The sequence below is a fragment of the Elgaria multicarinata genome, chromosome 1 (assembly GCF_023053635.1).
Source record: "Elgaria multicarinata webbii isolate HBS135686 ecotype San Diego chromosome 1, rElgMul1.1.pri, whole genome shotgun sequence".
Taxonomy (NCBI): Eukaryota; Metazoa; Chordata; class Lepidosauria; order Squamata; family Anguidae; genus Elgaria; species Elgaria multicarinata.
This window is the reverse complement of record NC_086171.1, coordinates 179,864,279-179,884,155: the sequence shown is the minus strand read 5'-3', so window position 1 is coordinate 179,884,155 and position 19,877 is coordinate 179,864,279. Positions and strand designations below refer to the sequence as shown.

Sequence of the window (19,877 nt, the reverse complement as noted above, 5' to 3'; positions counted from 1 at the left end):
TAGAAGGAAGCCTCCAAACCTGGAGGCTTCTGAATATCCAGTGCCCTGCTGGGCTGCTGCCAGTAGGGTAGGAGGAGTGATGGAGGTGATTTTCACCTCTCTATCCTCTATTTGTTTTGTTTTTCTCTGGACAGGCCTCTGAGCTTCCAGGGCTGGGGCTGGAGAGGCCAAAGGATTTTTCACAGCCTGTCCTTCCTCTCCTCTGCCTCCAACAGCCCCTTTCTAACCTCTATGAAGTCCTCTGAGGCTGCTTTTGTAACCTAGGAATGGAGGCACTGCAGTTCCTTCTATGGCTGCTGCATGGAAGCATGGAGAAGGAACAGATTTTGGAATATCTTGCACACATATAGAAACACTCAAGGAAAAAAAAACTAGAGTGACATGATCAACAATGAATTGAGAAGTATAAGAGGGACAGTAAGATATATATATATATATATATATATATATATATATTTAAAGGCACACAACTCTCCCCTTTAAAGACTTACCTGGAAACTATTGATTATAAGATGCCTCAGGCTGAAATCCTATATACACTTACATGGGAGTAAGTTCCACTGAACTCCATGGGATTTACTTCCCAGTAGACGTAGATAGGATTGCACTGACAGTGAACCTCTGTAAGAGCTCAGCCAGTATGGAGATGCACTTCTTTAGAGGTGGAGGAAGCAGACGACAGTTGTAAGAGCTTCAATGTGCTCCAGATGTGAACCACTCACCTGTTTTTGTAACTCTGCCAGCTGCTTATGGAGAATCTGGGTTTCTTCCTAGACAGGATTGGGGGAGGACAAGATTCAATCACTCCTTATTTTCAAGAAGCCCACTACTTAGGAAGAAAAAAACATCTGTATGCCTTAAACCTTCCTCCCATTTATTCAAGGACAACCCAAGGCTGCGATTTGTGTATGTCACTTAAATCCAATTTAGTAATAACAGCATGGTAATATCTAGAAGAGGTGTGCACAAAGTATGGGCTGCAGACAGCCCGCCAGAACAACCCCCCACCCTCGCACCAAAAATACCAGCATGGCACTGCCTGGGGTTTCCTGGGCTAACACTCTCTGAGAAGAGGTTGGAGGTAAGAGAAGGGATTCCCTTGCTAGCATTAGTGTTAGCTATGAAAAAGCCTAGGGTTTCCATGGCAAGCTCTTGCAAGGGAATCGCTTCTTTATCTCTGATGAGAAACTGGAGATAAGGAAAGTGTTTCCTTTGCTAACGCTAGTGCCAGCAAGAGAAAGTGCAGGCTTGTGTGTGTGTTTGTGTGAACGCACACTTGTGTGGCACCTTAGCTCTGCCTGATGTGGCCTTCAGGGCCACAAAGAAGATGAAATATTATGGATGTGTTTAAGTGATTTCAGAATATGCAAATATTCAGACCTTGGCAAAGGATGGGATCTTTTGTGCGCCAGAGTCAGCCTGGGAGTCTCCAAAACTCAGAGAAAAGTCTCCACGGCTCCTTTTCAGTCTCCTCCGTTCTCGTTCTACCTGCAGTCAAGAAGGGGGGGGGGAGAGAATACCAAAAGGGCAGATGATAACAGTGGGCTCAGGACCAAAGGATAGAAGTATAAAAATGCTTTCCAGCTGTGAAAGTGACCCACTCCAAGTACCGGAGCAGAGTAGGCTGAATAGGGCACCTCTGAAAGAGTGTGTGAGAAAAGCGAAGAAGTACCAGCCTATGAAATAATTAAAGGAAGACAAATTTGCACTGGAAGAATGCAAGAAGCAGGCACTGTTATAGTGGGCCAGTTTGCACAATCAAATAACTGAACAACCGGCCATAGGTTATTTGAGGTTTGCTTTCCTTCAAGCAAGCCAAGCCGTATTGGGGCAGTTAATTAAGCTAATGGAGCCCAGCACATGCTACCAATTTAAACAAGCCACCTGGTAATTAAATAAGCCACGATGGCTTGTTTTGATCATGCAAACCGGGTCACTGACTAGGGTGACCATATGAAAAGGAGGACAGGGCTCCTGTATCTTTAACAGTTGTATTGAAAAGGGAATTTCAGCAGGTGTCATTTGTATATATGGGGAACCTGGTGAAATTTCCTCTTCATCACAACAGTTAAAGCTGCAGGTGCCCTGCCCTCTTTTAAATCTGGGCACTCTAGTATAACTCCTGCACCTTTAACTGTTGGGATGAAGACAGAATTTCATCAGGTTCCCCATATATACAAATGACACCTGCTGAAATTCCCTTTTCTATGCAACTGTTAAAGATACAGGAGCCCTGTCCTCCTTTTCATATGGTCACCCTACGGGTCACTATCTATAAGAATGCAAAATGAATGATTACAGGCATGATGTAATACTAAGGAATGGGGAAGGAAAGAAAATAATGCTGATTTTGTTTTTTTAGGGTTTTCCCTTAGAAGGAATCTCACCTGCTCCAGTGCATCTCTAAGCCGGGTATTGCGCTGCTCTAGACCACATTTATCATTCTCCAGCCTGGCAACGGCCTGCTGAAGAAGCTGGAGGCGCCTGTACAAGCATCGTCTTTCAGTCAACCATGTCAGCTCTCCCTCTTTTCTCATAGCCTGCATGATGCAGAAAACAGTGCTGGGTGAGCAGGGACCACAAAAGGTAAGGAAACAAGAGGTTGGAAGCAGTACATGTAGATAGCTACCAGAATTAATGGAGATTTTGCTCCATGGGAAGTCCACTGTCCTTCCTTCTTCTGAAGAGGTTTCCCTGTTTCCACTACAGTTGCTGCAGGAAATTTTAGAACCAGGTAATTGCCCCCCTAAGCTAGACATTGAAAGACATACTCAGAAATGCCCACTTTTACATCACAGTTTGATAGTGCTCTATTCTAGTATCCTTCCCATCTGTCCTTTTATCTCACCTCTCCAGCCTCTTGATGCCTTATCTCTGGCATATTATTTTCTGTGGACAGCAGGTCTACTTCACATGCCAGAGTTTTAGTACTACGTCTCTCTTCCTCCAGAACTCTGAAAGCTGAATCCAACTGTTCCTGTGGAACAACAAGCAATACTATTCACTCACATAAGTGCCGGAGTATTCACCCAAACTCCACAAACAGAGAAGTTATGACTACAGAGAACTTTATGCATACGTGAATTATGTGTAAATGACAGTGTCAACCTCACAGTCACTTAGGGTTTTTTTCTTCCTCTCCTGCTTCATTTTATTATTCATATCCTAGAGGCCAGTTAAATCCCATTTTAAACCAGCTTCACACAATGAAGTGGGATATTTCTGAAGTCAACACCAGGACAGGTATAACTTTACCATGACATAATATAATCTTATGGCATAAGTGATTTTTACAGTATGCTGACTAATTTTTATTTATTATTTATATCTTTATTTATTACATTTTTATACCGCCCAATAGCCGAAACTCTCTGGGCGGATCACAAAAATTAAAATCATGAAAAGCATAAAAACAACCAACAATCTAAAAACACAAATACAAAATACAATATAAAAAGCACAAAATATATTAAATTTTTGTCATATCATAGCAACATGCAGGCTTTTAAAAACAGAAACACCAAGGTGCTTACCTGAAGATGAATCCTGTCCCTGTCCCTTTCCGAAACCATATTCTGTACAATTGCCATTTCCTCCCTCAGGGCTCTCAGGGCCTCTTCGCTCTTGGCTAGAGACAGACCCAACTTCTGGGCTCTCTCTCTCCATTCAATCTCTCCACTCTCAGTCTGCTTCAAAACAGCTGTCACACGATCCAATTCCTGTCTCTTTATTCTGTTCTCATCTTCCAAGAGTTGATTTTTTTCCTTTTGCCATTCCAGTCGTTGGTCTTTTTCCTGAAGAGCTTTGCTATTGTCTGTCTTTTCTTCTTTCCACATGAGAAGTTTTTGTATATGGCTCTGTAAACTGTCCTCTTCGCTATCTTGAAGCCTCAGGGTTGAAATTACTTCCTTCAGCTGTTGACTGTAGGTTAGCAATTCCTTCTCTTTGCCCCTGACCCTCTCTTCCAGCTGTTCAACTTTGCCTCTCTGCCATTCAGACTCCTCATTTTTTTTCTTAAGCACATATTGGAGATGCTGTATGTTCTCCTGAAGCGCCTTAATCTCATCTTCCATTTTCTTTTGCCCTCTCTCATATTGAGTTTTCATCTCTTTCTCTCTTTCTTTTTGTCCTTCTTCTAGAAATCCCTCTTTTTCTCTAGGAAGTTTTTCGTCCTCTTTTATCTGCTCATGTTTATGTTGGGGCTTCTGGAGGTCTCTCTCATTCTCTAGGTCTCGCTTTTTAATTATTCCTTCCAAATGACTTGCCTGATTCCGGCATGCCTGTAATTCTGCTAGTGTGACTTCTATTTTAACATGGTATGAGCTAATTTGCTTTGCCTGCTGGAGAAGCTCTTCTTCCTTCTCTGTCAGTAATTGGTTAAGCCTAGCCAGATCTTGCTGTAGGCTTGCAACTCGGTTCTGTTCCTGCTCCTTCTGCTGTGAGAGTTCCTTGATATGCGCCTGTAATGATTCTGTCTCTTTGCCCCTGTCTTGAAGAGAAGACCTGGTGAATTCCAGTTTCTCCAAGACAGATTTGGTCTGTGCCATTGCTTTTTCCTCTTGTTGCTGAAGTTGCCGGTTCTCCTCCTTTAAGGACTCAAGTTGCCTCTCTCCATTCCTCAAAGCTTGTTTTGCTTCCTGAAGATTAGTTTGCATTTCTCTCACTACCCTTTCTTTCTCCTCCTCAAGTTCTTCTTTCTGCTTTTTCATTTCTTGCTCCTTCCCCCTTAGCACCATTTTGAGCTGTTCCAAGATATTAAAAGTGGTTTCCTGAAGTTTTTCTTCCTTGACTGGTTTTATTTGCTCTTTCTGAAACTCTGCACCACCATCTCCCTCCTTTAGAACTGTGGTGCTGAATTGGACATCTCCAAGCAGAGCTCTTATCTGCCTCTCCAATTCTTCTTCATGTTTTCTTAGGAACTCCAGGTCTGAATTCTTTTCTTTCAAAGATTGCTGTGTTGTTGCTGTAAGTTCACGAAGAGCCTTTAGTTCCGTTTCCATTTCTCCTTCCATCTCTCTTACTTGCTGCTTTTGTGTCTCAAGCTCTTGATCTCTCTGGGTCAGGGTGAATGCCGCCTGTTTTAGTTTCTCATGCAGTTCACAGAGTTGCTCCTCCCCCTGAACCTCCCGTTGCTGTAAACTCGCTATCTGTTCCCCCTGAGATTCTACCTCTCTTTCTTTGTCCCGCAAAATTGCCTTCATGTGTTCTAGGCTTGTGTGAAGAGACTTTTCACGTTTTTCCCTCTGTTCTTCCCGCTCTTGAAGTAGCTGTTTTTGAGATGTGAGTTCCCAATCTTTTTCACTCAGCAGTATTTTCAACTCACTGAGATCTTTCAGCAAAGCCCCAATTTGGGATGACTCATTCTCCTCCAGAAACTGGATTTTTTCCTCCTTGATTTGAGTTTCCTTGATTTTTTCCTCTAGATTCACAGTCAGGCTTTCCATGATAGTTTTTTGGTTTTGCGTCAGCTCCTCCAGTTTTTGGATCTTTTCTTGTTGAGATTTCACAGTTTGAAGCTTCTCTTCTAGATCTAGACTTAGTTTCTCTAGAACAGCCTTCTTCATTTTATTCTCCTTTCTCAGTTCTTCTAGCTCTCTTTTTTGAGATTCAGTTTCTTGACCTTGCTTTTCTAGATCTTTAGTGAGATGTTCTACAGCAGCATTTTGCACTTCTCTGTGCCTCTCCAGATCCCTAATTTGTTGTAGCTGGGACCTTATTTCTTCACCTCTCTTTTCTAGCGTAGTGGTTAGACAATCCAGTTTTTCTTGTAAAGCTCTTCCCATGCCTGCTTCTTGTTGAAAAGCCTCTACTTCCTCATGTTTAATTCTGAGTGTTGAGAGAGTAGTTTGAAGCTCTTGCTCCAGGGACTGATTCATCTTTTCCATGGCATTTGCACGAATCTCAGAAGTTCTGATGGATTCCCGAAAAAGGTCCAGCTCCCATGCCATTTTTTCCTTAGCCATTTGTAGTGTGTCCCGTTCATTCTGAAACACAAAAGCAATGACTCAAAAATAGAGTCTCTGTAATTGCCCCATGCAGAAGTGGACTGCAGTTGACTTCTAAGCAGCAGCTGATGTTCACCAAACCATCTCTACTTTTTCCTCCTTAACTATTCCATATGTTTATTAATATGAAACATAGTTATTGCAAATATAAGCACTGCATAAAAACAAACTGGTCACCATTCTTTTTTTAACTAAAATGTCTGCAAAAGCAGTATCACTCTCAAACATAGACAAATTATCTGGTCATAACTTCTGAAATGTTCACTAGAGGGCAGCTAATATTTGTTCTGGATGAAGAGATTTTTTTGAACCAGAACAGAGAAATAGATGGAGCAAGCAATTCCCCTTTAGTGCTCTTAAAAGTCTAATTAAAAATTAGAAGTCTCTTTGAATTTGACTATTTTTGCCAGTACTTTCTTCTTTGTAGCCTTCATTAGTATTTGTGATTGCCCCACATTAATCACTCATAAAACTTATCCAGTGTCAACAGTGCAAGCTGGAAATGTGAAATGACGCAAGTGGCAGAATCCTGCCTTGATAACCCTGAAATGGCCGGGGGGGCGGGGCGGCTAACCTTGGCTGCTTTCACAGATAAGGGAAATCCGTAATAGTGACTCACTGCATACAAGAGTACATGCCCTATTATTATTATTATTATTATTATTACTTATTTATATAGCACCATCAATGTACATGGTTTTAATCTCCTCTAGGCGCCCATCTTTTACTTATTTATTATATTTATATCTCACCTTTCCTCCAAGGAACTCAGTATGGTCAGTATGGTATACATGGTTCTTCCCCACTCCACCCCGCCTCTATTTTATTCTCACAACAACCCTATATTGTAGGCTAGACTCAGAGCCAATGACTGGCCCAAGGTCACCTAATAAGATTTATAGCAGAGTGTAGTTTGAACCTCAACATCCCCAGCCCAAGTCTGACACCAACCACTACGCTATCAGTCTTCTTCTCTTCCTCCTCCTTTTATTGGACTGCTTTCTCTCACATCTACCTGCTTGTCCACTGAGATAGTTACACGAGGCTTTTCTCCGGGTGCCGTTGCCATTAGAAGTGTGGCTGGTGGAGACTGGACTGTTGCTGTTGTAGTTTATGATGCAATCCTATCGGGATTCTCTGAACTCAGGGGCTGATGGGAATCCTATGCAGAGTGGGATTCTCCCCACTTTGTGTTTTCACCCTTCTAACTAAGGCTCTGTGGAGGCAGAGGGATGGAGGCGAGGGAAGCCTGGCAACAGCTCGTATTCCCACTTTCCCAGTCCCCTCCCCACCCACAGAACTGCCTCATTCCCCTTCCCTAGAAGGTTGCCTGTGCTGCCTCGGAGAGGTCGCCAGCACAATTCTCTCTGCGCCGGCTACAACGCTGAGGGGGTGAGGAGCTCAGACTCCTGGGTCCGAGGTGGGAATGCTGTCTCCAACCTCTGATTCAGGAAACTGAAGTATCCTATGACTCTCAAGATTCTGTCACAGGGCCACAGGATTGCTCTCTTGTATGCTTTCTTATTTTCCTCATGTTTCACTGTATTTATTGTTTCTCAATGCTTCGTTAGCTGCCCTAGGATCAGACCCACGGGTCAAATCCTCACCGACTATCGTTTGGTAGTTTCCCGGCTTTTGAACATCCCACCTCCTGCTCCCCATGCTAAATTGTTGAATTGCTTCTCTGTAAGTTAATGGCAGTAAGAGCTTTGAGCTAAAATATGCTGGCATTTTTGGGGGGCCCTGTTGGCCTTTGGCTCCATCCACCACTTGAAATTGAATCCAGATCTCAGGCTTAAAGAGGTTGGGCACCCCTGCCCTACGGACTAAACAAACACTTTGGGGGGCATTGGTAATTACGCAAATAAATCAAGAAAGTCCCTAATTAGATGCCATGTAACAAGCAGGACAGTAGTCTTCTCTATCAGATATTCTCAAGGGCCAGCCTCACCGATGCATCCTTCCTTTGTTTCTCTGCACTTTCAAGAGTCTTCTCCAAAGCAGTCACCTTCCCACGCAAAGCCACATTCTCTTCTTTGAAGGCAATGACCTCTGTCTTCAAGGCAGACTCTAGGGAGCCCCGTTTGCCTTCTGCCATATTTTTTTCTGAAATGGAGAAGATATGAAGGAGTGAAAGAAACAATGACTCCTGTACTGTGAAAAAAGGAAAGTGGACATCTATGATAATGTCTAGAGAAAAATGGCTCCAAAATGAGCTACTGGCTCCTGCAATTGAAACTACCTTTTGAAACTGTTTTTTTCAAAAATTCATCGCAGATGTCTGGTTTTAACCAATCAGTCTCCTGCCCCTGCTGGATTCCTGGTTTGTTCCCCCTTATAGTACACCCAATTCCTGCCACATAATTTGTCTCAAAGCCCTAATAGACCTTGCATAGAAAGGTTCATGGTTATCCTATTTGTACCTTCCAGGCTTTGGTTCAGCCACTTTTGCAGTTCTTGGGCTTTGGCACTAAGACGGTCCCTTTCTGTTTCATTTTCAACGAGTTCTTGCTTCAGTTTCTCAGAATTCTTCCTCATCTCATCCTGTGAGAAAAGCAAGGGCTACAATGTATGCTACAGATGTCCAATGGAGAGCATATATAAAAAGGGCGGAAGGACCAGCCACCTCGTGGGACAATGAAACAACAAATCCATTTTTTCAGGGCCAAACTACATAATAGACAGAGTTCTATGTGTAAGGGTGTCCAGCATGTTTTTAAAACAGAAAGGAGTTGCTGGAGGCTGCAGTACTGAGTGGAGGCAGTGTGGGTGGTTGGAGTGGGTGCTTAGCGCTTTTCTTGCCAGCTGTTTTTTCTTCTCAAAAATTGCCACACGACTCCTCGCATCCCTCACTATGAATATCTTGGCAACGGCTGATGGGAGTTGTAGGCCAAAACAGCACAAGTTGCCCACTCCTCTAATACACAGAGTTGCAAGCAACTTAGTGTGACTGAGCCTTCCTAACTGCCTTTAACTTTGCTTTGACGATTTCTGTGTGTTTGAAAACCTTGCTGGCTTTCCATTTAAACACCTACAACTGGGAGCAACTTAACATGCCAAGAGAGGACAGTGGCACGCTTACTTTTTTAAAAAAAAAAAAAGAAGGTGGGGGAGAATTACCCGCTCTAGCCGAGCCTGCCACAGATTCTGCCGCAGGTCCTGAATAGCTTCTGCCACTCTCTCCACTGTAAGCTCTGCGGGAAAGTCCTTAAGCTGAGACAGAGCTGGTCCCATCTCGTTCTCCTGTTCTGGAAAAATAAGCCTCCTCTGTAAGAGCATCTAGCCAAAGGGTTATGGATAGGAGAGAGACAAGGAAAATCTAGAAGGAGCTTTCACTGAAGGCCAGACTCGATGCTATAAGAGAAATGGAGCTGCCACTGCTCCACGTTGCTTGGCTCTTTTTTTCTTGTAACATCTATCACAAGGTGAGGGTGAGGAGATGGGAGAGATCCACAGCACAAGGACATCATGCCATACATGAGCTGTATTAGATGTTCCAAGAACAAGAAAGTAAAGAAAGGCAGGGCGGCAACAGTTCCTTGTCTCTTGTAACTTCTACTTTGGCCCTGAATTACCTGCAAAGTAATGATTTCGTCATCACAGCCAGTGCATTAGCCACACAATCCACAAGGTGTCAGTGCTTCCCCACAGACAACAATAATCCAAGATCCCAATAGCAAATGTTTGTAGCTAGACCTAGGAATCATGGAATCATAGAACAGTAGAGTTGGAAGAGGCCTATGAGGCTATCACGTCCAACCTCCTGCTCAATGCAGGAATCCACCTGACAGATGGATGTCCCACTGTATCTTGAATACCTCTAGTGTGGGAGAGGCCACGACCTCCCTAGGTCATGGGTTCCATTGTCGTACTGCTCTAACAGCCAGGGCGTTTTTCCTGATGTCCAGCTGTAATCTGGCTTCCTGTCACTTCAGCCCATTATTCTATGTCCTGCACTTCCCGGCCCTCTCATCCTGCCGAGAATTATGGGTCGTATCCAATGGGTTCCATCTAATGTTCGTCTAACAAGTCCCATTCATTTCAATGGGTCATAGAATCACAGAATAGCAGAGTTGGAAGGGGCCTACAAGGCCATCGAGTCCAACCCCCTGCTCAATGCAGGAATTCACCCTAAAGCATACCTGACAGTATGCTTTAGGGTGGTACTCTCGGAAGGATACAACCCTCTGTTTGATCATAAGCAATATTCCATGTAAAAGTTATTATATTCCCACCCATCCCTGCTATGCATTATAAATCTTTCACCAAGTTCACCATCCCAACCTTGTCTTTCTGTTTTTATTTATTTACTTTAAAAAAACCTCTAAACAATCCTTCATCCAAATGAATGCCAGGGTGGCGTGCAATAATAAAAAATGAAATATAATAAAAACAATATCTGTCATACAAATAATTAAACTGAGAGGCAACTGAATTACAAAACTGTAGAGCAGACAAAAACAATAAAACCAAGTTAAATGCCTGGAGAAATAAAAATGTATTGACTTGGGACTGAAACGACGGTAGGGATTCGCCCCGAGAAGCAGTTCAGCTCAAGAGCCAACATCACTATAGATTTCATTGCTCTTCCCAACAGGGCTCAGAAACTCAACAAAGGACTTCATTAAAGGACACAGTTGGTTTCCCTTCTACACAAAACTTGTGCCATCCTGTAACAAGATGATGGGTGACTTATGTCCAGCAAATGAACCTCAAGACTTGCACTAGCAGAAAAAGTCCAAGAGTGGGTGCTTTTACACTACACTTGTGAAAAAATGAGTGCAAGAAGAATCAAAGTATTGTATCTGACACTTGCACAAGGATGAAAATGGGGTTTCCGCAAGTAGTAGAAGTTCCGCTTTAGCAGGGGGTGACACCACCGGATGCAACCCTTTGTACTAACAGTTGGCTCTGCCTCCACTTGGCATCCTCCTATTCTTTCCCCTTGACTATTCCAATCAACAGTTTCAGGAAAGATCAATTCTACCCTGTCTATCTGAGATAGCCAATGACTTGATAGGTGCCACATATTTGCAAGGGGTGCTTGACCAGCAGTTTATATCCTGAACAGGGCGTATAAACACATATAAGGGGGGGTTACAGGGTCACATACGCTTGCACTGTGTCCAACATCTCCACCCTTGCTAGGTTGAGCAGCAAGATCAGAAAGAGGGTTCTATTCATGCTCACTCTCCATGTGATCCTGTTTTATAAGGGTCCCCAGCTGCACAGGGGGTTCTACTCATGTACAAGTAAACTAGAGTAGAATGGAACATTTAGCATGAAGGTTCCTTCTGGTTTGGTGTGATGGAGACATCCAACAGTGGGTTAATATCCCCTACTGCACAGGAGAAGCAAGGATCTGTGACCTAGATTTTTGTTATATTTGTATTTATTACACTTATATCACGCCTTTCTTCCATTAAGAAACTCAAGGTGGCTACATGTGGTTCCCATGTGGCCTCCCCTCCAAGCACTGACCAGTCCCAGACCTGCTTAGCTTCAGCACAGTGGCTGCCTCATGTGCCTTCACGCCATGCTCTGGGATTTTTGTTCTAAGCTCAGTGCCAGCTTCTCCGGTATGTGCCTGAGCTTGAGACAGAGCCTAACCGAAAGAGTCCTTAGCTGTGTTGAAAAATAGGAAGGAAAGAGAGACCAGTGGGATTTCCCCCCCCCCCTACAAGAAGTGGACCTGGCACAAGTTGGAGTGATAAGGTGAGAAAGACTTGGCCGTGTATAACTCAGCCACCTCTCAGAATAGCGTGTGGCTTGGATGTCTCCATCATACCAAACCAGAAGGAATCGTCACAGTAAGTGCCCAACATTCCTTTCTCTGTTTGGCGTGGGGGAGGCATCCAACAGTGCCCTAGCTAATCTGATGCCTGGAGTGGGGGGAAAGGAAAACAGTTGCCAAGACTATGATGTGGAGGGAACAAGTTGTAGCACCCTCCTCCCAAAGTCAGGCTGTGTGGATGCAAAAATATGTGATCTGTAATGTCTGGCAGAGGCATTTGATTGTAGTCCACATACAGATCTCTGCAGCAAGAGTATTAGTGATGAATGCTGAAGTGGCCACTGCTCTTCGCATGAACTGGGCTTTAGAAAGGAACAAGGTGTCTTCCACCGTATTAACTTTAAGGAATCTTGCTGTTCCTTCATCCCATATGAAGCTGGGTTAGGGTGAAAGGCTATGTGCTATTTCAATAGATCAGAATAGAAAAGAAGTGCCTAGGAGCAAAAATCTACTCCCGCCGTTGCAGGATTCCGGCTCTTGCACACAGCCAACGATCTGCTTGCGAAGGGCCTAACGCAAGCCCACTCGCTTCACAGCCTCACCTGTGCTAAGGGACAATGAGCTCCAAACGCTTGCGTCTCCTTGCCCACTGTGCTCCAAGTTTGCTTCAGGGCTGTTGCATAGCATGTACTGGAGAACGGAGCGCAGCTTGGTCAGCTGGGACTGCGCTTCCCAACGGGCTGAACGAGTGCGCTGACATTCCGACGCCAATGCGTCGGCCCGGCTCTCTGTGTTGCACAGGCTCAGGCGCAGCTGAGACACTTCAGCCTCCAGCCTCTGTACGGAGTCCTTCGCACGTCGCTCACTAGCACAGGATTCTTCCAGGTCTTGGGCGAGCTGCTCCTTATGAGCTACCAGGGCTGCTTCCTTCTCTGCCATCATTTGCTTGAGTGACTGCATCTGTGGGGGAAGGATATAGTTTGCAAGGAAAAGATTGAATCAATGTGTTTGTTAAAGGGACTGGGCATCATAGCCCACTATGAACATAAATGGCTCCACTATAGATGTGCTACTGTACATATATGGCTTTACTGTTTTTATAAATAAAACAGTGGGCTGGAGAAGAACAGCAAGCATGACACCACAGTTAAGCAATGCCGTGGTAGCAGCAAAAACCGATCAAGCAGCTGGCTGCCTCCCTCACTTGGACTCAGCATCCACAGCAGTGATGCTGAACCTGCAGTCCATGGTGCAAGTCCATCCAGCCTGGGGGAGCCAAGTCCAACCTTCCTCGGGTCCCAATCTGGCCCTCCGGGATTCCCCACAAGAAGCCCCTTTCCCCCAACTGCCCATTGTTTGGGGGCTTCCTGGTTTTGGCAGTTTTCCCCCATTCTAATATATTGGAATGCCTATTTTAAGGCTTAGCTACTGCCAGTAAGAGCTTTAAGCTAAACTAGGCTGGTATTTTTGGTGTTTGGGCCCGCCCCTTTTTGCCGTTGCTCCGCCCCTTTAGCTTTCAGCTCCCGCCCACCACTGGAATGCAGCCCCCAAGAGTTTCTTCGAAATGGAATTTGGCCCTTGAGCTGAACGGGATTCAATAACCCCGATGTACAGTAAAAAGAAAGTGACACAAGCGAGACCAATTAGTCACACAACGCAAAAAGAAGAAAAAAAGGGTCCAATGTATTATGGAGACCAAAATGTGTTGGGGTGGCATATATGCCCTGTGAATTGGGGCAGAGGGGGTGTTGGCAGTCGGGCAGAGAAATAGAAAAAGGTATTGCAACCCGTGTTGATTCTTTGTGAGCAATACCTGGCTATTGAGCTCCGGCACCTCTTTTCTCTGCTCAGCAAGCAGATGCTCTGCTTGCTGCAGGGCGGCTCGCAGTTGGGCGATTTCACCCTGGTGAGCACCATTGCTGTGTTGCAGGTTCTTGAACCTGATCTCCTTCTCCTCCAACAAGACAGCCAGGCTGAAATAGAAAAAAAGCGGAGCTTCAATTGGACCATGAAGTAACAGCCAAAGGTCTCAATTATGGCATATAGGCAGCGAACTCACACGTGTGGAAAAGTTGTGGCACTCACACAAGAAACTTAAGAAAATAAGACGAGCTGGATCAGACCGAGGGTCCACCTAGTCCAGCATTCTGTTCACACAGTGGCCAACAAGCCCCCAAAGCAGGACATGAGGGCAACAGCACCCTCCCACCCATAAAACCTGACAGCTGATGTCCATGGGCTTACTGCCTCTGCTACTGGAGGTAGCTAACAGCCATCAAAACTAGTAGCCATTGATAGCCTTCTCCTCCAGGAATTTGTCTAACCCCCTTTTTAAAGCAATTCAAATTGGTGGCCATCATTATGTATTGTGGTAGCTAATTCCATAATTCGACTATGCGCTGTGCGAAGAAGTCCTTCCTTTTATCTGTCCTGAACCTCCCACCAATCAGCTTCATGGGATGCCTCCAGGTTTCAGTATTATTTAATTTTTGTGAACCGCCCGGAGAGCTTCAGCTGTTGGGCAGTATAAAAATGTAATGAAATAAATAAATAAATAAATAAATATGAGAGAGGGAGAAAAATGTCTCCTTATCCACATTCTCCACACCATGCATAATTTTGTACACCTGACAAAATGACAGCATCAAGTGCAATGGGAATGCCAAAAGCAGACGTTCACTCAGGGGGGGACACAATGACCCAAGATGACCTCTGAGGAAACATGAAAAATCTGGGTCTTCATTCTAGAAGCTTGTGGGAAAATATAGCAAGCCTTCAAAAGACACTTGTGGGAAAGCTCATGCAGTCACTGTCTGGCAGCTGGATCATTGACGGGATCTTTTGCAGACTGGTCAGACGAATCAGAGAATATATAGACAAAGCATATGATAAAGGTGTACAAAATCATGCATGGTATGGAGAACGTGGATAGGGAGACATTTTCCTCCCTCTCTCAAAATACTAGAACCCGGGGTCATCCCATGAAGCTGATTGGTGGGAGATTCAGGACAGATTAAAAGGAAGTACTTCTTCACACAGCGCAAGTTAAATTATGGAATTCACTACCACAAGATGTGTGATGGCCACCAATCTGGATGGCTTTAAAAGGGGGTTGGATAAATTCCTGGAGGCAAAGGCTATCAATGGCTACTAGCCCTGATGGTTGTGTGCTATCTCCAGTATTCGAGGCAATAAGCCTGTGGCAATAAGTTGCTGGGGAATATGGGTGGGAGGGTGCTGTTGCACCATGTCCTGCTTGTTCATCCCTGGCCAATGGCTGGTGGGCCACTGTGTGAACAGAGTACTGGACTAGATGGACCCTTGGTCTGATCCAGCATGGCACTTCTTATGTTCTAAAGCACTCTGGGAGATCCTTTCTGTGCTACAAAATTCCAAAGCAAGTGATCTGGAGCAAATAGCCTCCTGCAAGAAAAGGTTTCCACAAGTAAACGTTTTGGAAATTTCTGCCTCCCTGCATAATTGTTCAGATTATAGACCTGGGGGTGGGGGGAGGAGATACACGGAGTTGTGCTCACCGGGCTCGTTCCTGCTCCAGAGCCTGCACTGCTACCTTCAGCTCTGCATTCTGACCTTCCACCTCCTTCCACTGGCTCTGCTCTTTCTTCAGCTTCTGCAGCGCCGTATTCTGATGTTCTACCTCCTTCCGCTTTGTCTGCAGCGCCACGTTCTGACTTTCCAGCTCCTCTCGTTGGCTATGGAGAAGGGCCTGCAGTTCGGCATTCTGACGCTCGGCTTGCTCCTTCCAGCTCTGCAATTCAGAACAGCGCCGTTGTGCCTCCTCCCAGCGGCTCTGCAGCGCTGCGCTCTCACGCTCTGCCGCTTCTTGCTGCCTCTGCAGTTGCGCATTCCAACGCTCCGCCTCCTCTTTCTGGTGCCGCAGCTCTCCGTTCTGCAGCTCCGCCTCCCTGGCTTGGTTTTGCAACCATATGTTTTGACGTTCTGCCTCTTCCCACTGTCTCTGGAGGGCCGAATGGCGCTCTGAATTCTGACGCTCTGCCTCCTCCCACCGGCTCTGCTCCCTTTCCAGAGCTTGAAGCGAGGCACGCTTGTGCTCTACCTCTTCCTGCATTCCCTGCAGTTCCCTGTTCAGGTGTTTTTCTTCCTCCCATTGACTCTGCTGCAGAGCACGCAGTTCTGCGTTCCTGAGCACCATCTCTTCTTTCTGGCTCCGCAACTCCGTGTTCTGCTGGACCATCTCCTCGCGCTGCTTCCTCTCCACTTCCAGCATCTTCTGGAGTTGTGCTGCTTCCAGCACCTTCTGTTTTGACAGTTCTTGTGCTTCTCCCAACCACTGCTGTGCCTCCTGGCTAATCAGCTGGCAAGAATCTTTAGCTGCCAGTAGCTGGGACTCCAACTCTTGGACCTGGAAATGGGCAGGAGAACAGCACAGAGGCTGAAGTTACATACATGTGGGGAGGCGACTATAGAGATTCAAAGATCTCATTGCAAGACACACAGTCTCACACCAGCTTGAAATCTCTTTTGAGAGTACAGGGTCGTTTTGTTTGCCTGATCATGTTAGAAATTGCCCCAGTTTGAGTAAAATGGAGGGAAAGAAGCTTGGTGAAAGGGGAGATATTTTCCAGCATCTGGTGTGTTGCTACACAGCATCAAACATCTGGCTTTCCTTAAAACATTGCATAAAACCTTTTCCAAAACGGCTCCATATATAATGGCCTTTTGGTTTCCGAATACATAGAGTGTTTTTCCACAATGGTTTGGGAAAAGTCTCCACTGCACAGTTTTAGCCCACAAATAGCTTCCCATTACTGCTTGATCAGGCAGTTTGTAAAATGCCACATGTCTGGCCCTAGACAAAAGACCAGAAGATAATTTCATTACTGGCATGATAGTTTTAAGCCAAATCACCTGACTTTGCAAATTGTCTTGTTGTTGAAGGAGGAAGTTGATTTCTTCTTTGAGAGATTTTATTTCCTCCCTGTAGTGCTTTTCCAGTGTTTCCACTGTGCTCTGGGCATCCTTCAGCTCAGCTTCCAGACCTTGTACAGTATCCTGCCAAAGAAAAAAGAAGTAGTAAATTCAGGTACTTCTTCACTATATTTTCAGTATACATCCATACTTTTCTTTATTAATGCATTTGTTTCTATAATGTATTAGATTTGCCTTACACCCTTCTTATAATAGGCCTCTAGCTGTCTTGTGTGCATCTATCTTGTGCATCTATCAGTCTGAAGAGAACATAGATGTAGTGGGCATAATGGTGGAAGGGAGAGAACCAGTGGGATACAGTCATCTCTGGATACAAACTCTATAAGGAGGCCAAGAAAGGCCATGTTGGGGACCATGTCACTCTGTACATCAAAGAGCATAGCGTCAAGCAAATCAGAAACCTCAAAAAGGGGTCCCCAAAATGGGGACAACACAGGGCATAATTAAGGGCTGTACCCTAAAAAGGAAATGGGGCTCGTGTTGACCATACAATAAAAGATATAATTTCTGTGCACTACTGTGATAAAAGACAGAACAGTAAGAAGATCGCTTTTGGATATAATGTCCTCAAATTAACTAGTGATGAAAAATTGGAGGGAGAACAGAGGACACATCCAAAAAACTCCGTTTATTATTTTACCTAAAACTATCTGGATAAACTGTTGTATTAAAATTTCATAAAAGTCTGAGATATAGATAGGCTTGTACTGAAGAGTCCAACTGAGTTCCGTGAGACTTACTCACAAGGAAATGTGTATAGGATTGCAGCCTTCATTACCAAATGTAAGCTGAGATTTGATCAATGCAAATGAAATACACTTTTAAGATTTCCTACAAGCAGTTCTGCATTAGCATTAGGAGCCCCTCTCCTATTTGTAACCCTTAACAAGCACTTGTTCTTTAAAAATGGGGCAACTGAATCATCAAAAACTACTTGCACTACTTTGTTCTGGATTCTCAGTAGGCTTCATCATCTTTTCCAGTCTCCTACCTGCTCCTTCTCTTGGTACTTCTTTGTTTCCTGATGGAGATACTCCAACTGCTGGCAAGTACTAGCCAGCTCCTTCTTTGTTTGGAGAAATTCCTCTAGTAAGGATTTCCTTTCACTCTCTTCTTCTAGCAGCATCTGTACAGGTAGAGATTAGGAAACAGAGAATGTCAGCCTGCTAACAGAAATGAACTTGGAATCCCATCAAATGCATGCAGCACTTTAGAGAGACAGACTTCCACTTCGCTGTGAATCATCACAAATGTCTATCAATGTGCTAGTTTGTAAATCATGATGACAAATCGTTAATTAATCTACGATTTTCTGGGATTCATGCTGAGCACGAGCCACTTCCGTTTTCTGTGAACAACCTCTGAATGGCCTGATGGGAGGTTGAGAGCATGACTTGTGAACTCAGACTGTGGCATGGCTTAGGGCAGCGGTTCTCAACCTGTGGGGCGCAACCCCCTTGGGGGTCGAACGACCCTTTCACAGGGGTCGCCTAAGACCATCGGAAAACACATATTTCCGATGGTCATTTATTTGTAATTAGAAATAAATATTTCACAATATATAATTACATATTGTTTTTGTGATTAATCACTATGCTTTAATTATGTTCAATTTGTAACAATGAAAATACGTCCTGCATATCAGATATTTACATTACGATTCATAACAGTAGCAAAATTACAGTTATGAAGTAGCAACGAAAATAATTTTATGGTTGGGGGTCACCACAACATGAGGAACTGTATTAAAGGGTCGCGGCATTAGGAAGGTTGAGAACCATTGGCTTAGGGGCTAAACAAACCAGTGGTTAAGTCAATCAAACATGTGTTAATTGCTGGATTATTTAGCCCCTAGATAATCCATCTGTCCAGGTTCACATGTCATGCTCACAGCATCTGATCAAGCCAATCAAAGGTTGTTTACAGAAAATAGAAGCAGCTTGCAGGCCATCTGGGCAGCCTTGGAAGGCCCGGATTGGGACCCCAGGATAGCCAGATTGGGCCACTAGGCTGAAGGTTTTCCACCTCTGCCTTAAGACAATAAAAAACAAGACGATTAAAAAATAGATTAAAACAGCTACATAATTTCAAACAGCTACATAATTTCAAGTTATAAAGTGGCATGTTTACACCCTTTCTAAAAGCCAGGAGAGTGGGGGCCAATCGTTTGGGAGTGACACAGGAGAAAGTCCTTCCAAGTATACCTGACAAATGGGCCATTTTATTTTTACTTCATCCTCATAAAGTAGGGTATGGCTGAGAGAGAGAGAGAGACTGGCTCAAGGTCACCCCAGTAAGGCTTTGTGTTTTTTTGTATGATGGGGTAAAAACAAAACCACTGAATATTGTATGAACAGGTATTATTCAGATTGGATCAATATAGTATCAGTGCTTCAGCAATGTGTTGAATAAGCAAGTATATATTATTACTTGGACAACCTGTCTCAGATAAACTCTTAAATATCTTTTAAAAAGCTGTTAGATCAAGCCCGATATAAAATATGGAAAATGCTAAAATGTTAACTGTTAAATATTGTAAAAAATAATTAGCATGAGCACAGGACTGCAGCCGTAATGTTTTGAATATTATGGGGGTGCATTAGGCATACTATTTTTATCATAATTTTATTTTGATCACAGTGAAGTTTTGAATTCCCCCAACACAAAGATTCTTTTATTATACTAAGATACTAAGAAAAGAAATTCAGAACAAAGGAAAAGTTCTATATATGGGATAGAAAGTTTTGTGTGTGTGTGTTTTTTTAAAAAAACAGGAGAGATGACGACCAACTTAAAAGGTATGCAGTTACTGGAATTTCACAGTGTTCATGAATTTTGGACTTCCTTTTCTACATGATTGTGGCAGTGTCAAATAAAACAAATCAGAAAAAAGGATGGTGATCAAATGGCATAGAATACCAGGGTCACAGGTAATATTCTCAAAGAGCAAAGCACCTCTTGTTTGGCATTTCTAGCCATGACGAGCTCAGCTTCCATCTCCTGCTGTAGCTCCAGGAGCTTCCTCTCATAGACAGCCTCCATCTCTTCTTTCTCCTTGACCATGCGCTCCAACACCCGCTCCAGTTCTATATGGTGACGTTGTCGTTCACCTTCCTGGTAACGTATCAGCCAATTTCAAGAAGTGAGGAGACAGGCTCATCTTTACT

The 19,877-nt window shown here is 44.2% G+C and overlaps 1 protein-coding gene across 1 annotated transcript in view; it reads right to left on the bottom strand.

Annotated features, from left to right (window-relative positions):
• The window catches only part of CEP250 (centrosomal protein 250), a 41,216-nt gene that overhangs the window by 1,171 nt on the left and 20,168 nt on the right, over positions 1-19,877 (bottom strand). Inside the window, exons 19-32 of the mRNA XM_063144491.1 lie at positions 19,666-19,824; positions 17,702-17,836; positions 16,630-16,773; positions 15,276-16,123; positions 13,553-13,712; positions 12,342-12,699; positions 9,126-9,253; positions 8,429-8,549; positions 7,957-8,111; positions 3,534-5,984; positions 2,849-2,977; positions 2,388-2,540; positions 1,381-1,488; positions 723-770 (exon numbers count right to left, since the gene is read on the bottom strand). Of these exons, the coding sequence (XP_063000561.1) occupies positions 723-770; positions 1,381-1,488; positions 2,388-2,540; positions 2,849-2,977; positions 3,534-5,984; positions 7,957-8,111; positions 8,429-8,549; positions 9,126-9,253; positions 12,342-12,699; positions 13,553-13,712; positions 15,276-16,123; positions 16,630-16,773; positions 17,702-17,836; positions 19,666-19,824 (5,097 nt within the window). The remainder of the gene's footprint in view (positions 1-722; positions 771-1,380; positions 1,489-2,387; positions 2,541-2,848; positions 2,978-3,533; positions 5,985-7,956; positions 8,112-8,428; positions 8,550-9,125; positions 9,254-12,341; positions 12,700-13,552; positions 13,713-15,275; positions 16,124-16,629; positions 16,774-17,701; positions 17,837-19,665; positions 19,825-19,877) is intronic.